This window comes from Corylus avellana, chromosome 1 (assembly GCF_965113065.1).
Source record: "Corylus avellana chromosome 1, dhCorAvel1.hap1.2, whole genome shotgun sequence".
NCBI classification, from domain to species: Eukaryota; Viridiplantae; Streptophyta; class Magnoliopsida; order Fagales; family Betulaceae; genus Corylus; species Corylus avellana.
This window is the reverse complement of record NC_142490.1, coordinates 12,890,303-12,909,133: the sequence shown is the minus strand read 5'-3', so window position 1 is coordinate 12,909,133 and position 18,831 is coordinate 12,890,303. Positions and strand designations below refer to the sequence as shown.

Genomic DNA, 18,831 nt, shown 5'->3' with positions numbered 1-18,831 from the left:
ATGTGAAGGGCCGCTTAGCCAGATTTTGTTGGGTAATGCAAGAAGCTAGCTAGCATAAACAACAAAGAAAAATCAGCATAGATAAATTGGAAAGGAAAAGTGAATCATATATATATATATATATATATATATATATATATTTTATGTTGAAACCAAGATGAGTCATGGTATATATATATATATTTTATTCAGTTAATTAACTACTTATCAGCTGAAAAAAGAGAAATGAGATGGTATAATATACAAGTACGTAGGAGCTGTTTTTCTATTTCAAAACATCATATAATAAGCTCTTATTGCTCATTGTCTGTGGCGTAGTTGTCTCAGATTCAACAGCCCAAAGAGCCCTTTTTTATTTTATTTTTTATTATTTTTTAAAAAATTAATAATAATAATAATAATTATTATTATTATTATTATTTATCTACAATTATTGAGCTAAAGTCAAACTCTTCGATCAAAAAATTATAAGAAGCTAGGAAGAAGTTAATGAAGTTTCTTAGGCTTAATTAAACCCCAAATTTGGGTAAGGCAAAAAAAAAAAAACTCTCTGAATTATAGAGTACGTACAAGAAAAACCTCCTCACGATTAAGAATTATGTGGTATCACCGTTAAAAACCTCCTCATGAGTCATGATTAAGAAAAACCTCCTTTGAATTATATTTCCATTTTATTCCAATATATATATAGTATCGGGGGAGCTGTTGGAAATTAATATCCAAATCAAATGAGCTCCATTTAATTTGCATTTGAGCATGTTGTAGAATTACCATCACTAAAATTTGGAAATATCACTTTATTATTTGCTAACGTATTAATTCTTCAGCTGTTTTCTGTTTTCATTTTAAAAAACACACTTTTCTCTAATAAATTAACAAATAACTCAATTAATTTGCGTTTCTAATGCATATAATTAATTTAATATCTGACCATTAAACTAGACTGTATTTGACCATTAGCGAGATTATTCCAAAGAATTTAAGATAATTAAACTCCTTCATATAACGTGGGATCAGAGGGTGATTTGATTTGCTCAAAAGAATATCGAGCATGCAAAATGCCATGGTGGTTGCTTCAAGTTTTGTCATCTTCCCATGTCGGTAACGATCGGACGATTGCTAGCTTGCTTTCCGGAAGCACCGCCAAATTATATATACTACTTTTCTATGCCCATGATCACCATACTTTTTTATTTTTGTTTATTTTTTAATGAATTATTGTCCGGTTGTTACTTATCAAGCAACTAAGCATGACATTATTGCTCAATTCTCTTCCCGTTTGAAACTCAACCAAAATTATACTTTCACGGTGGAAATTCTAACAATTTTTTTTGTCTAGATTACTAACAATTTTGTAGTATTTAAACAAATTTTGAAGTGCCCATCTAAGTGCTTAGTCAGACGGGTTTACAAAAACTCTTATATTTATTGAGAGTTCCTTCTATGAGGATGTTGTGTAAAATGTCATTTTATAATATTCAATAAAAATTTGACACATTATGTAAAAACCCAAATACAATAGACATAAAAATACGATATCTTTAATTCAAATTAATCTCATAGACTTTCCATTCATTCTAATCCAATGCCCACTACCTACCATTGAACCCCCTACCCACTTTTCAGCCATCGAGACCGGAGTCTTCAAAACTAACCAAGATTGTGGCTCCAGTGGTTTTATTGGTGGTGTTTTCAATAAGTATTTTGTCTATGAGATATTTTGTCTGAGAGAAGAAAAATTATTTGGTATGAGGAGTAATATTATTTTTTTGTATTTCAAGTTTAGGTGTTTATTTCCTATTCAGGGGTGCAAAACAGCTAGTTTACATTACGACCTGATTGAAGTTATTCTCATATTTATTTGGAAAAACTTCAGAAAACCTCCATGAATTTTCACTCGTTTTGACACTAATCCCAAAAGTTTTAAAACTTTCAATTAAGGGTATCGAACTTTCAATTTCTTTACATTACTCAATTCTATTTGGATTTTCCGTTACTTTTTGTCAAAATGAACAAAATACCATTTTTGTTTTTATAAAAAATAAAAAAAATGCAAAGTTGAAAAAAATAACCGCATGAATCTTTACCAATTTTTATTTTATTTGTTTTTGAAAAGATTGAATGGAAAATTCGAACGAAATGGGATAATTCAAAAAAATTGAAAGTTTGATATTCTTAATTGAAAGTTTTTGAATTTCGAGTATACTTTCAAAATACATGAAAGTTGAGGAGCGATTTTGTGAAATTTTTCCTATTTATTTTTCAAATGAGAGATGTTACATATCCATTTATAAACCCATTTCTTGTTTATCTATTTTATAAATCTATCATTAAATGTGTGAAATCCACATATTTAATGGTGAATTTGTCGACCTCTTATATAATAAAGAAAAAAAAAATACAAAACATTTTTCTATTCAAATTATTAATCCAAACAACAAATTACGTGACATCGGAATCCATTTTCAATCTCAGCCCATATTAATGTGTTGATTTTGTTGGCACTTGAAATAGAGCGAGAAAAAGTCAATGTAATTAAAATAAAAACTGCAATTATCAAATCACTTCTGGTTTCCATGTTCAGTAAACCCCACGTGAGTTTACATTATAAATTGTCAGTTTGACGAAGCCGAGGATTTTCAAATTGGTCCCCCACAAAAGACAAAACAACCCTTCCTTGAAGTCGCAAAAGGTGTCGCACGTGAGGAAGGCTAACCCACACGTGATCCTACTTCGGCTCTCGATTCCTCTCGATCCCTAAAATAAAAATTTTTAAAAAAATGTAGTCGAAGCGGTGACGATGGCGGCGCGTAGGTTTTAGACATCTAAAGCTCGCCCTACATGAACGACATCTGGAAAGCGCGCGCCCCAAAGTTGCCCAGGTGTTGTTAATCAGGCGCACGAGAGGCTGACCTTTGACCTTTCGTGGACGGTGGTTGTAGCCTCCAACAAAAGGACGGCACATATTGGCCGTTGAAAAATACCAACTTTACATTTTACTCCAAGATTATTCCAGTATACCCTTGTCACCAATCCATGTGTTTTTGTCCTTTTCGAGAGAGAGAGAGAGAGAGAGAGAGAGTTCTAGTGTGGAAGATTTTTTTTTTAAATTTTTAAAAGAGTATTTTATGTTCTGAATTATTTATTAATATAATTAGCTTGAGAAAAAAATAAATTTAAGTCATTAACAAACATGGTTAATTCCCTAATGTAATTTCAATCTTTGAAAATAGACTGCTATTTGGTTAAAAGTTGATTAACAAAATGATTTGGGAGATGAATGTCATGTCAGTGAATAATAAATTAATGTTTTAGGAATTACTTATTATCTATAATTGACGGCATGCACTTACAACAAGTTTTATCCCAACTCTCTCTCTTTCTTCCTTCTTTATTTAACTCTTACACTCTGTTTGGCCATGGCCATTTAAGTGGGCCGCTTATAATCGAATATTTGAAAACATTCTCAAATAATCTTTTATTTTCTCTTTAATTCAAATTAAGAGTGAGAATGATAATCTTTTATAAGTTTTTATCGCATTTGATAAAAAAAAAAAGAAAAATTTATTATCTTATTGCTGGAGCTATGAGAAGACCAGACAATCAATGAAGTTGACTATCCAGGGGCGGCAGAACTACATGAGGGCTTGGGGCAGATGCTGACTATTCAGCCTCCCAAGCTCCCATGTTTTTCTAAAATTTTTTAAAAATGCTCTTATAATTTTTTTTAATTAGAATATGCTCCCCCAATTTTTTTTTTTTTTTTTTTTACTTTTGCCACCAAACTATAAATTAAACGTTAATTTCGCCCCTGGCTATCTATACTTGCATGGCTATTTTTAGTTGTACAATAATAAAATAAATTTAAAAGATCGACCAAGAAAAAATATTTTTGTTTACAAAAAAAAAAAAAGAAAAAATATTTTTTGTTTTTCAATTGTTACTAATAATTTTTTTTAAGAAAAATATAAAAAAAAGAAGAAGAATTATTTGTAAAATGAACGCCCCAAAGTACTTACATCATAAAGATCCTTCGTGGGACCGCCCATCAACATCTTGCCCCTGCTTCTTCCACATCTAGTCGGCTGTTCAAACAAAGGCTACTGTTTCTGTTGGTGCCCCACCATTTCTTAATTTTTAATTTCAGATCTTTTTTTTTTTTTTTTTTGGTCTCCTTTCTAATTAACACAGTACATATCTATCTGAGGTGGGTTTTTTTCATTTTCATTTTATTATTATTATTATTTTTTTAATTTATTTAAATTTCTGAGTAAACCTCCACTTTGTAAGTACGTTTAAATAAGTACCCTCCACCCTCCAAAAACCTCAGCTCCTCCACATCCAGGAAACTCCTCCTCCCAAGGCCTCATCATCGCTGGCCACCTTCGCAGATACTTCTCACGTCTAGTAATATATTATCTCTCCCTCTATCTAGAGAGGGCAAGATAGATAGATAGAAATAGTGCAGTGATGGAAGTCTCTGATGATCATGTTGTAGTAGAAGATAAAACTGAAGAAACTGATCAGCAGGACGAAGCTCCTCAACAACAACAACTCAATGGCAAGAAAATTTCATGGCCAAAGTTGCCAAGATACGACTCCTTAGACATCGAATCCAGAAGCGTCCCCGATCATGCTCATGCCCATGGCTCCAAGGTCGATCTCTCCATTTCCAACACATTTTTTTCACATATTTCCACCTTTGGACGACATTGTGTTGATATTACATATTATTATTATTATTTTTTTTTCCTTTCCATATATTTTGAAGCCGTTTTCTTCCACAATATATAGTTTAAGGTTTAATTATTTATTTTGTGGATATATATATAATGTTTTTAGGCAGGTGTGGGGTGGTCGGTGGTGTTGCATCTAGCATTTCAGAGCATTGGAATAGTGTATGGGGACATAGGGACATCACCTCTATATGTGTACGCCAGCACCTTCTCAAACGGCATCAACCATAACGACGACGTTTTGGGTGTTCTTTCTCTGATCTTTTACACCCTCACCTTGATCCCCTTGGTCAAATACGTTCTCATCGTCTTACGGGCCAATGATAATGGTGATGGTAAGATCTTTAATTTGCACCCCCGATTAATTAATTTACCTTCTCTTAATTAATTACCTAATTAATTCCCTATAAATACGATCATCCAGATGATCGATATTAATGCACCAATCACAGGCTTTAATCTCATGTTGTTTTCCATGACATGCAATTAATATGCAGTATATCAAGTGAATTCATATGCTCTTTCACTAGGATGAGGTGCCTGTCAGTATGTAATAACATAAGGGTAAAATAGTTCAAACAAAAAGTAAAATTACTATTTTACTATCGTGTTATTACTAACCGGCTCATCTCTAGTTCTTTTATCTTGGTCCCTATTATATATGTGGCAAGTCTAGTTGTTGGTTAAAAATTAAGGTGCACAATTATAATTTCTCATTTTTAACCAACGTCTGGAGAGGATCCTTCTCTGTATGTTTCTCATATTATTATTATTTTTAGAATATTAATTAAAAAATTAAAATTAAATTCTCTACTTTTCTATAAACTTAAATACATATCATAAGTTCAAACCTTATATATCTGTATCATCTACTTTTCATTTCAATTAAATACTTCATCTTGTAAAGCCTTAATTACTAAGAAAAAGTTCTAATCAACGCATAAAAAGGGGTGTCAAATATTAATTAAATACAATTCCTATAAAATTAAATCCTCCCACCTCAATTTTTGTCCCACTTTTACTTCTGGTCTTTGTTTGATCGAAAGTCAATGACCCACTTGTTGCCATGCCACTAAGCTGTGCTACATTTTTAATCATGTTTTCTTTATTTAATTATATCTTTCATCACTTTTTTCAAACTTTTGAAAGAAAAAAGGTTATATTTCTAGCTAGTTCTAGTTTCTTCCAACTTCAATGTGCCAAAAATCTAAGCTTTCACCTATTATCCTGCCACTTTCTGAATCGAGATAGGCCAAAAAAAAAAAAAAATGTTAGGTCATCTCTTAATTAATTCTTATAGTCTTAAGTCGATATTATTTTTTTTAAAATGGCATTTATTTTTCTAACATCGTTTTTAGAAAACAATATACACCTAACTCCAGGAAAATATCAAAAAAAAAAAAAAAAAAAAACCTTACATTTTTCGCCATATATATATATATATATATATATATATATATAAGAAATTAATTTTTTTACTAACATTGAAGTTAGTACGTGAGACTGGTGAGAGTGGAGGCAGGAACTAGGGAGAAGCTTAACTAGTCAGGTCCAGCCGTTTCTAAAAGAAACGCATTTAAAGACGGCCTCTTCTACAATATTGTCAAAAGTGCAGACGACATAGTGGAAATCTGGAACCTCTTGGCCTCTTTTAGAAGAAGAAAAGAAAATAAAATCCTTTTATTTTAATGTTATAGATCGATCAAATATTCTAGTGCACGTGAAGAAAAGTGGGGCTGATCTCCAGACTTGTAGGGCGGATGGCTCTACTTTTTAGAATATACGTGAGCATGGATTAATTATTAATTATTAATCTAACCAATAATAGTCCTTTTTATATTGTTCATATGGGTACTCTAAAGTCTTAATTAACTTTCATTGAGTGAAATATTAAATACAGACAGATCGACAAGCAAACACATAAAGAAATTGCATGCATAATGATGTGTAGTTATTTTAGTCAAAATCTGGTAAGAGAAACACATGTTCATCACGCTACCAACCATTTTTAATTGTTAGTCAGAATAATTCTATTAATTAAATTCAAGTTAATTCTTTTTTTTTTTTAAAAAAAAAAATAAGTGATGATTTAATTTAATATTAGATCAAATTTCTTAATTTTTTTCTTTCGATAAGTGGTAATTTAACAAATTATAAAGAATAATATTCTTAAGTAATTAATGTGTGATTTTTTTTTTAATTAATTAATTAGGAGGGACATTTGCATTGTACTCTCTCATATGCCGATATGCGAAGGTGGGTTTGATCCCAAGTCAGCAAGCAGAGGACCTGGAGGTCTCGAATTTCCAGCTCGAGTTGCCGAATAGCCGCCTAAAGAGGGCATCAAGGCTCAAGTCTAAGCTCGAAAGTAGCTGGTTCGCCAAATTCTTCCTTTTGTTCGCCACCATGCTTGGTACTTCCATGGTGATTGGCGACGGAGTCCTCACTCCTTGCATCTCCGGTTTGTTTGTCTTCCCTTAATAAATCATTGCTAGCTTCACTAATATGATTCTTACAATAATTCTAGTAAGATTTAAAAAAAAAAAAAGAAAGAGTTTATATCATTGATATATTACCAATAATTCAAAGCAATATTTTAAAGATAGTTAAAATAAATCTTTGTCTTTTATTGTTCATGAATCCCATATTGACTAGATGTATGCTAGGTTATAGGTGTCACTTTGTCTTCATGCATCAATGACAATTTCTTAGATTTTGTTTTTTTTTTTTCAATCAGCTAGAGTTGCGTCTTACTACTATTTTATTGAACTTCTCAGTTGACATTTTGACTTATTTAATTTCCTGTCACAATTGATGGCAGTTTTGTCAGCAGTGGGAGGGATCAAGCAAGCTACGTCTGCAATGACGGACAGTAAGTCCCATCTGAAACACCAGACATTTTTTCGGGTCCCATTTTTCTTTATTAATTTCCTAATTATCATTTATGCCCACTCTGACTACTAAAATGTAGACAAAAAAATTATTATTATTTTGACACATCAAACACTTTCGTTGTGGCAAAATAAAGTTTAAGAATAAAATTAATTAAGATGCTTTAGTATTAGTAATTAACAAGTTATATATATATATATATATATATATATATATATATATATATATATAATTCATCTTATTTGTTTATGTACAGATATGATTGTTTGGATATCAGTTGCAATCTTGATCTTCCTATTTATGATTCAAAGATTTGGAACCGACAAAGTGGGCTACACTTTTGCGCCAATAATCTGCGTTTGGTTCGCCTTCATCGGGGGCATTGGCCTTTACAATTTCATCAAATTTGATCCAAGTGTTGTCAAAGCCTTAAATCCAAAGTATATCGTTCAATATTTCCAAAGGAACAAAAAAGAAGCATGGGTCTCCCTTGGTGGCATTGTCCTTTCCATAACAGGTTACCATTTGCTCGCATAATGAGTATATATATATATATATATATATATGTATATAAAATTGGATAACTTGACTTGGAGAAATATCATCCATGCATGCATGATGAATGCAGGAACTGAAGCCTTATTTGCCGATGTGGGACACTTCACAGTTCTGTCCATACAAATAAGCATGTGTTCTCTGACCTACCCAGCACTCGTGCTTTCATACACTGGTCAGGCTGCCTTCCTCCGCAAGCACATGAACCTTGTTGCAGATACCTTCTTCAAGTCTATACCAAGTAAAAGATCTATTGTTTACCGCCACAATTTGCATTTGCGATTATAATAAAAATAACGATTTTAAAACGTGTAATTTGAAATCCCACTCTAATGTTTACGATTTGAAAACACGGTTTTTTTCTACATTTTAAAATGTACGTACTCATGGACGATACACTTTATAAGATTTAGTTTAAAATCTTACTTTTAACCTACAAAATCGCACTCGTAGTATTCTGATTGGGATGGCTAGCTACTTTTGATTTTTTTGCAAGTACGTTTCAAATGTTTCTACTCTTGATGAATTGCATGGAATTTGTGTGGAATTTTTGATTGAGATGACCACTTGTGATGCAGGTTCTTTGTATTGGCCAGTGTTTGTTATAGCTGTATTGGCAGCCATTATAGCTAGTCAAGCTATGATTTCAGGAACTTTCTCTATAATCCAACAATCCCTATCATTGGGGTGTTTTCCTCGTGTGAAAATTGTGCACACATCGGCTAAGTATGCAGGACAAGTTTACATACCGGAGATCAATTACCTTCTTATGCTGGCTTGTGTAGGGGTCACTTTAGGATTCAGGAGCACCGCAAGGATTGGCAATGCATACGGTAATTAGCAATACGAGATACTTATCTTTTTAGCCTCTTATCAATATGAATTTTCAATCTTATAATTACCTTGATGTTTAGGCACTTTTTGCAATGGTACCCTTAAAGTTTAAAAAGTGACAATATTGTTTGGTTGCTATGTTTAAAATGTTTGTAATGTCACTTATTTGTTAGGATTTTTTATTAAATCTGAATGAAGTATGTTAAAATCCCCAAAATACCGTCGTCTAAAAAAAAAAAAAAAAAAATAGTGCACAAGCCATCGTCATCCGGCACATGGCCATAGACCTTCTTCTTTTTTTTTTTATTTTTTTTTTATTTTTAATTAAGAATAATTTTGTAATTTTTATTAGTTTTACAGGGGTATAAGAGACATTTCACTTGTCCATTGTTTGGTTTTATCTTTAACTAAACCCTAATGGTAAGGCTGACATTAAAACCTTTTAATTTAATGATATGATTGCAAAAATGTTGAAATATCAAGGTGTACGTGAAGTTTCTCCTATTCATTTTGCGGGCTTAATCGGAATTTTAAGTAAAATAACAATCGAAGCTAATGAATATTTTCTGTGTACAGGGATAGCTGTGGTATTTGTCATGACTCTCACATCATCCTTTCTTGTTCTAATCATGATCATGATATGGAAAACCCACATACTTCTCATTATCTCCTATGTTCTTGTCATTGGCACCGTGGAGCTTCTGTATTTAAGCTCGGTCCTCTACAAATTCGACCAAGGAGGATATCTTCCACTAGCCTTCGCCGCAGCTCTAATGACTATTATGTATGTTTGGAATGATGTGTACAGAAGAAAGTATTACTACGAGCTTGATCACAAAATCTCTCCGGATAAGCTCAAGGAGGTTGTCACCAGAGCAAACTTTAGTCAAATTCCCGGTCTTGCAATGTTCTATTCTGAGCTTGTTCAAGGAATCCCGCCGATTTTCAAGCACTATGTTGAAAATGTGCCGGCATTGCACTCGGTTCTTGTTTTTGTTTCCATCAAGTCACTGCCGATCGGCAAGGTTCCGGTGGAAGAGCGTTTCCTCATCCGTCGAGTGGAGCCTAAAGAGCTCAATGTGTTTCGTTGTGTTGTGAGATATGGATACATGGACGTGCGCAATGAGCAGGAGCCTTTTGAGGTCTTGCTGATTGAGAGATTGAAGGAGTTTATTGCAGATGATTTTTGGTTTTCTCAAAGAACGGTCAACAATGATGAAAATAATGGGGAAAATGGTGCGGTGGTTGATGGAGAGAATGATGAAAAGAGGCGTCGAGAAGCGGTGGAGATAAGGGACATTAAGGTTGTGGAAAAAGCATGTCGTGCTGGGGTTGTTCATTTGATTGGTGAGAATGAAGTGGTTGCGGGGAAATCGGCTGGTATAGGAAAGAGAATTTTGATAGATTATGCTTACAATTTCTTGAGGAGAAATTTGAGACAGACTGAGAAAGTGTTTGATATTCCTCACAAACGCATGCTGAAAGTGGGCATGACTTATGAACTTTAGAATTGGTGTGAATTGAAGAAGAAGCTAAGAATACAAAGTTAGAGCAAAAGTAAGCGTAAATGGTGATTACTAGATGTTAATTAACCATGTCCCTTAGCACATGTGTACATATAGAATAAGTTGCAGTTTACACACGACAGCGAAGTAGCTGATCATCTAGACATAATTATGAGCAACCTTTTTTGGTTTTGTTTTTGTTTTTGTTTATGATTATGTAATATATATGGAATTAAAGTGCTGTTACTTATATATATTATTGTCTTATTAATTAGCTCTATTATTTTTATGCATTCTTTCTGTTTGTTAAAGGGCTAGCCAAAATAACCTTTAAGCTTTTTTTGGCTACCCCTACCCTAATGTGAATGCTTTATGGGATATCAAATTAGCATTTTCTTCTCTTCCATCATGGAAGGGTCAAAAAGTGGGGAAGAGAAGCAAACTCTAGTCCTGATCATGTAGTAGAAAGGTGGGCCTCAGCTCACAATTTTGTTGGAATCATTCTGCTTTGTAATGTTGTAGTCCCTCCCCTCTTTCCTTGTATTGTTGACAAAAGAAAAAGAGGTGCAAATTCCTATAGAGCTAAGGATGAGAGCCGAGAGACTAGCCCAAAATACTAGCCCGCCAGCCAAAGGAGAAATCAATACGTGTGGGGATCAAAGGAAACCCTTCTTATTTCAACACATGTAAGAATGTTAATAGAAGTCGTTGTCCTTTCTAGTCCACAAAAAATTTTCAACAGCGCATGCATGTGGTGATAAGAAAGTCGTAGCTGTCAGTGAAACCCGATGGCTAGGATTGGCGCCGCGATTTCTGAAGATGGATGGTGGCATGAAATATCCTATCGGGATCCGAATCCCTTGAAATCCTAAGGGGTTTCTAGATTTTGGATGTCCATTTTAATCTAAAAGTTAAGATCACGTTACGTTATGTTACGTGTCCTACTAACGTTACGTGTTTTACTAATTTAAAAAATCTTTAAAATAATAAAATAATATTTAAAATTTAAAAAGTAATTATAAAAAAATAACAAAATAATAAAATTTAAAAACAAGAAAATACTTTGGGGCCACCCCACTTTTGTCATATGGGGTGGCCGGCCATCCCATTTTTGGCCACCCATGGCCCTTGGGTGGATAGTCTACTCTATTATGATAATAGGTAACGTTAGGCAGCATATATATATATATATATATATATATATATATATGCTACGTCGTAACAGTGAGGAAATACTGAAATAGAAAGAAGAAAAGTCACCACACGCTATGTCTCTTTCTAAATATCTCAAAAGTTGACAAAATAGCTTACAAGTACTCATGATTCCCTTGTATATATCTTCTTTCTTTAATTATAATGCATGCATTAGTTTACCTTTGTCATCTCTTTGACCATTTATACATGAACGAGAAAGTCCATTGCTTCACGTGTTCGTATTATCTTATGCGATTAACTTATTTCGTTTTCCCTAATTCATACAGTATACGCGGTGAAAGAATTAATTAAAATACTTTTTTTTTTCTTTCATAAAAATATCATAATATATTATATATAAAAGAATTCAAGAAGACCATACATAGTTTGTGAATTAAAGTAATTAAAGTCATATATATATATATATATACTTCATATATATATATATATATATGAAGTGAAAGGTTCAGAAAGTATAGTTCCTTGGCCCCCCAAATTCAATTATTATGAACCACTAGAGGCTGCAGTCTTGCAGATGCATGCATTGAACCAATTTTACTCAGTACAAAAAAATAAAAAATACGAAAAGTGTGGTTTATTTGATTTTTCTAGTGAAGAAAAAACATGGACTCATATAGGCAACTTGGCTTCCTCTTATTTGTGATCATTATGGGCATATTTACAACACGTGTTTGACATTAATGCCGTGGTAGGGTAGCTTGATTGGTCCCTAAGTTAACAAGCAGGAGGAAATTTCCCGCGATGCTGCGCGCGTGACCTTGACTAACTCGCGCGCACTGACGTTAACTAGTACGTACGTATGGACATGAAAATAATGTTTAATTGCCTTAAAAAAAAATTAAATTGTAGAAGACTTTTTTGTATTTATTTTAACCGTTTATATTTAATTTTATTCTCTTATTTTTATGAAAAATTTAAAATAAACTTGTACCGTTAAAAAAATTGTTATAAATTTATTAAATTACAACACCTTAGCCAAATCTCGTCCTTCAATAACCAGTAAACTGTTGAAAAATTTTTTTTATACTTTTTTTTAAGGCGCCTAAGTCAAATCCCATCCCTCGATAACTAGTAAATTGAAACTTAAAATTAAATTTTAACCGTTAAAAAAAAAAAAATTTTGGTCGAATTGTCCATTCTCTCGATGACCAGTAAACAGCAACTTGCCAAGCCGGATCGACGTCCCTTGGGATTTCACGTACTCTTGGAAAAGGCGTTTTGGTAGCCCCGATAATTCAAATATGTCGGCTCTTGTTGTCCATATAAAGCTGACCTCCATCCTCGTTCTGAAATGGGAAGTTGCACTAATTAGTAGTGGAGATAACTTAGAAGGTGGGGGAATCCATAGTGCTTCTTCTCCATTAATGAATAGTAATAGAGTTTCTGGGGTTGCAGAAATGTCTAGTACTGAAGCATCAGCAGCAGCAGCATATTCTGAACCAAGTATGGAGCAAGCTGTTTCCGGAGAACTCAACGGGAAGAAAGTTTTGCGAAGATTCGATTCCTTGGACATAGAATCCTCCACTGTTCCCGGTCGTCATGGCCATGGCTCCAAGGTATATATATATGTTTGCTATTATTATTATTATTAGTTATTGCTTGATATGGTAATGTTAAAGTATTGATTAAGTGATTAAATTTATTAGTAATTTAACATAGTTTCCGAGTCAAAGATCGAATCATCGAATCTTGACTCTGCAAATTTACTCACAATTTAAATTAAATATTACGCGTGTTGAGCCTTAATAATTAAGCGGCAACATGTCCGGAACAAGACAAAAACAAAAATTTTAACGTTGTTTTTCTTTATAAATTTCAGGTAGTGGGGTGGTCGGTGGTGTTGCATTTAGCATTCCAGAGCATCGGAATTGTATACGGTGACATTGGTACATCACCGCTGTATGTGTACGCGAGCACTTTCAGCCATGGAATAAAGCACAACGACGACATTCTGGGTGTTCTTTCTTTGATCTTTTACACCCTCACCTTAATCCCTCTCATCAAGTACGTTTTCATCGTCTTGCAGGCCAATGATAATGGCGAAGGTACCAATATTTATACAACACCCCTTTTATTATTAATTAATTACCTATTTATATATTTATATTTTGTTAATCAATGCTTTTGTTACATTAATTTAATTTGTTTAGGAGGGACGTTTGCTTTGTACTCTCTGATATGCCGGTATGCCAAGGTTGGGTTGATCCCAAGCCAGCAAGCTGAGGACCGGGAGGTCTCCAATTTCCAGCTTGAGTTGCCAAGTAGTCGTCAATGGATGGCATCGAGGGTGAAGACTAAGCTGGAGGGCAGCCGGTTTGCCAAGTTCTTCCTATTGATTGCCACCATGCTTGGCACTTCCATGGTGATTGGTGATGGCGTTCTCACTCCTTGCATGTCAGGTATCTTAATTAATCTTCTCTCTCTCTCTATATATATATATTACCCTTTGTCTCTTGAAAATGACCCTTTAAACGTGTTATATATGTATGCTATATATGTTTGTTAAACGAGGAAACTTCAATTTACGTATTTAACTTTTATAACTTTTACAATTATTTTTTAAAGTTTAAAATTTTTTAATTTAATATATTAAATCTTTAAAAAGTTTGTAACGTCACTTATCTCGTTAAGTTTAAAGTTATATCAAACAAAAAATTAATGAAATGACTTTGATACTTTGGTAAAATTTATAAAATTACCATATATATATATATATATATAAAACAGAAGTAAATTTTCAAGGCATTTATTAAGATTTAACAGAAAATCATAATAGAAGGATTACATTACAGACTTTCATAGTTAATTGCAAAAACTATGAAAGTTGGAGAGAATTAAGTGATATTTTCTCTTAAATAATTGGTGTTTTTTTAAAAGGAAAAAACGATATGAGAATTTTCAGGAATGTTTATAATATATCTTTATAAAAGAAAATGAAAAAAATAGCATAGAGGATTTAATAAAATAATGGCACGCCTCCTCATAAGTCATAATGGTTTATACCTTTCCAATGTCGCCACGCTTCTGTTATCGTCATTGTTGATTTATTGGAAACGATGCAAAAAGACAAGTAAATTACGAGAAGCTTCGTCTTTTTGTTGCTAATTAATTTTGTCTGACTTTTGACTTTGAAATTCCAACTTTTAATTTCCTCTTTTCCATTTTACTGGCAGTGTTATCGGCTGTGGGAGGTATCAAGGTAGCTACATCTGCAATGACAGAAGGTACCCCCACATTTACTACTCAACTCTTCATGATTATATTTTTAAGAAAGTTTGACAAATTAATTAAGAGTGCTTAGTAATTTGGTGCAAACTCAAATAAAATATATATTACTCTTTTAATCTATTGTTCATGCAGTGCTATTATTTTTCCTTCCTCTACAGATATGATTGTTTGGATATCAGTTGCAATCTTGATCTTCCTATTTATGATTCAAAGATTTGGAACCGACAAAGTGGGCTACACTTTTGCGCCAATAATCTGCGTTTGGTTCGCCTTCATCGGGGGCATTGGCCTTTACAATTTCATCAAATTTGACCCAAGTGTTGTCAAAGCCATTAATCCAAAATACATTGTTGACTATTTTCGAAGGAACAAAAAAGAAGCATGGATCTCCCTTGGTGGCACTGTGCTTGCCATAACAGGTATATATGGAAATATTATTGCTTCCCAATTAATTATAAAATGAGATAATTATTATTATTTTTGTTAATTAATTAATGAAGATTAATTAACTTCAAATATATATGCAGGAACCGAAGCACTGTTTGCCGATGTTGGCCACTTCACAGTTCGGTCTATTCAAATAAGTATGTGCTCGGTGACATACCCGGCTCTCATATTGGCTTACACTGGACAAGCCTCCTTCCTTCGCCACCACAATGATCTTGTCAAGGATACCTTCTACGAGTCCATACCAGGTTAAAAAAATAAAAAATAAAATTAATTTTCTGTCACGATCTAGAGAACACTACTCATATTGTTAAATCATCGATTATCTCAAAAGTTTAACCTAATAGATAATAGTAAATTTAATTATATTGTTTAATAAATATTTTAACATGCATTTAAATTATATCCTAAAAGAATTAGTTAATGTTACAATTAATTAAAGTTCTCCATTAACTAATTGAGATGGCTACTTGTGATGCAGACCCTTTGTATTGGCCAACGTTTGTGTTAGCTATATTGGCGTCAATAGTAGCTAGCCAGGCCATGATTTCAGGGACTTTCTCTATTGTTCAGCAATCCCTCTCACTAGGGTGTTTTCCTCGGGTTAAAATCGTGCATACATCGGCTAAGTATGAAGGACAAGTGTACATACCAGAAGTCAATTATCTTCTTATGTTGGCGTGCATAGGAGTCACTTTGGGATTCAGGAGCACTGCAAAGATTGGCAATGCATACGGTAATTAATACACTACACCCACATAGCTTTCATGTTTGGTTGAATTTGGCTATTAAATAGTAATATTTAAACCTAAAGGAAATTATGAAAGTGGTCGAGTTTGTATTAGGGTGAGAATTTGACTTTCGAAATGAGAATCTTCAATTTTATTAGTATTAGCCGTCTTGGTTCTGACTGATACCCTAATGGGATGAGATCAGACTTTGGCGGTTCTTGTGCGGCTTCTAAAGGGCAATTGCTATTATGATCACACCCATTTAGAATGGTTGCAATTGGTCTTTTTCGTCTACCTTTTTGAGTAGGAAAAAAAAGCTAATGGTATTTTATTTTTGTTATTTTGCATACAGGGATAGCAGTGGTATTTGTGATGACTCTCACATCGGCCTTCCTAGTACTAATCATGATCATAATATGGAAATCTCACATACTCTTGATAGTATCCTATGTTCTTGTTATTGGCTCTGTGGAGCTTCTCTATCTAAGCTCAGTCCTCTATAAGTTCGACCAAGGAGGATATCTTCCCCTAGCCTTTGCTGCGGTATTGATGAGTATAATGTACATTTGGAATGATGTCCACAGAAGAAAGTACTTCTATGAGTTGAATCACAAAGTTTCTTTGGAGAAGCTCAAGGAGATTGGTACTGATACAAAGTTTTGTCGACTCCCAGGCTTGGCCTTGTTCTATTCAGAGCTTGTTCAAGGCATCCCGCCCATTTTCAAGCACTATGTTGCAAATGTTCCTGCAATGCACTCGACACTTGTCTTTGTCTCAATCAAGTCACTACCCATCAGCAAAGTTCCTGTGGAAGAGCGTTTCCTCTTTCGTCGTGTGCAGACAAAAGACCAAAATGTGTTTCGATGTGTTGTGAGATATGGGTACACAGATAGGCCTCAAGAGCAAGGGCCCCTTGAAAAAATGTTGGTTGAGAGATTGAAGGAGTTTATTACAGATGATTTTTGGTTCAACCAAAGTAAATCCAATAATGTTGAAAATATTGATTATGATCAAGGCGACCATGAAAACAAGGATCTAAATGATCATGTTGATGAAGAGAAGTTGCAAGAGGAGTTGGGGAGAGAGATTGAGGCTTTGGATGAAGCATGGCGAGCTGGGGTTGTTCATTTGATTGGTGAGAATGAAGTGGTTGCTGGAAAAGGAGCAGGAATAGGAAAGCGATTTCTGATCAATTATGCTTACAATTTCTTGAGGAAAAATTTAAGACAGACTGAAAATGTTTTTGATATTCCTCACAAGCGGATGCTAAAAGTAGGCATGACTTATGAGCTATAATAGATCGAACATGAAGAAATTGCAGGAGCATTTGGTAAGCTAAGGTGGTCAACTATGTTATCTCAATATGTCATTACTTTGCCTTTTCTGGATTATTATAAATTAGATTCAAGGGGCCAAGAGTGTTGGATATTTCGTGACAATATATAGCTCTTCCTCTAACGTATGCATAAATTCTCCTCCCCAGCCCTCCCCAAAACCTCGGGTAATGGGCGGATTTTGTAAATTTTAGATTAAGATGTTGTACAATATATATAGGAAAAGGCTTGGCGTCAATAAAAGTACCATATTTTTTTCCATAAAAGTCTACGGCAAAGATATATATATATATATATATATATATATATATGGGTTAAATACCTCAAACCCCCCTTAGGGTTTAGCAACTTTATTTTTTTTCCTCTGGGGTTTCGCTTTTATCACAGGACCTCCATGAGGTTTTGGTAAAGACCAATTTAGTCCATCCGTTAGTTGACCGTTAAGACTGACACGTGGACCAATCAGATGTTGACACGTGGCACCTATTTAATTTAATTTTTTTAAAATTTTTTTTAAATTAACAAAAAAAATGTATTTTTTTTTTAAAAAAAAAAAGAAAAAGAAAAAGAAAAGAAAAAAACTGGGGGTGGCCGAACCACCCCCTTAGCCATTTGGGGGTGGCTTGGGATCCAAGGGGGTGGTCGAAACCACCCCCAGAACCCACTAGGGGTGGCCGAGCCACCCCCTTGGCCATTCTCGGCCACCCCCATCCGGCCAGATGGGGGTGGCCATGGCCAAAGGGGGTGGCCGAGCCACCCCCAAATGGCCAAGGGGGTGGCTCGGCCACCCCCAGTTTTGTCCTTTTCTTTTTTTTTTTTTTTTTTTTTTAAATACATTTTTTTTGTTAATTTTAAAAAAAATTAAATAGGTACCACGTGTCAACATCTGATTGGTCCACGTGTTAATCTTAACGGTCAACTAACAGATGGACTAAATTGGTCTTTACCAAAACCACAAGGGGGTCCTGTGATAAAAGTGAAACCCCAGAATAAAAAAATAAAGTTGCTAAACCCTAACGGGGTTTAAAGTATTTAACCCTATATATATATGGGGCTTTAAACCTCGGGTAATACTTGCTTTGTCTTTTTCAAGAATTTTAATTAATTGAAATTGTTCGCTGCCAACAAACTCTTGCGTAAATTGATGTTAAATTTTCTGGGAAAATAACGTTTGGACAAATTTGTCAACCTTTGGTTTCTGGGTGTGAATGATACTTTAAAGTCTCAAGGCTCACATATTATGCACATTTTTTATGCCATTAGAAAGCAACTCCTAATGCGAATCGACAAATACCTCAATAGAATAATGAATATAAAATGAAAAATGTTAAAGGCACAACATAAACCCAACTTA

General features: G+C 33.9%; 2 protein-coding genes across 2 annotated transcripts; both read left to right on the top strand.

Annotated features, from left to right (window-relative positions):
- The first annotated feature begins 4,322 nt into the window (after positions 1-4,322).
- Positions 4,323-10,802, top strand: LOC132171431 (potassium transporter 5). Its single transcript, XM_059582740.2, has 8 exons — positions 4,323-4,656; positions 4,843-5,071; positions 6,949-7,197; positions 7,558-7,608; positions 7,885-8,145; positions 8,257-8,424; positions 8,762-9,016; positions 9,594-10,802. Exons 1-8 carry the CDS (start codon positions 4,471-4,473, stop codon positions 10,523-10,525), a joined length of 2,331 nt encoding a protein of 776 aa, XP_059438723.2. The 5' UTR covers positions 4,323-4,470; the 3' UTR covers positions 10,526-10,802.
- A 2,245-nt stretch (positions 10,803-13,047) lies between these two features.
- LOC132171154 (potassium transporter 5) lies at positions 13,048-17,720 on the top strand. Its single transcript, XM_059582394.2, has 8 exons — positions 13,048-13,293; positions 13,557-13,782; positions 13,888-14,136; positions 14,911-14,961; positions 15,124-15,384; positions 15,493-15,660; positions 15,894-16,148; positions 16,496-17,720. Exons 1-8 carry the CDS (start codon positions 13,102-13,104, stop codon positions 17,437-17,439), a joined length of 2,346 nt encoding a protein of 781 aa, XP_059438377.2. The 5' UTR covers positions 13,048-13,101; the 3' UTR covers positions 17,440-17,720.
- The last annotated feature ends 1,111 nt before the right edge of the window (positions 17,721-18,831 follow it).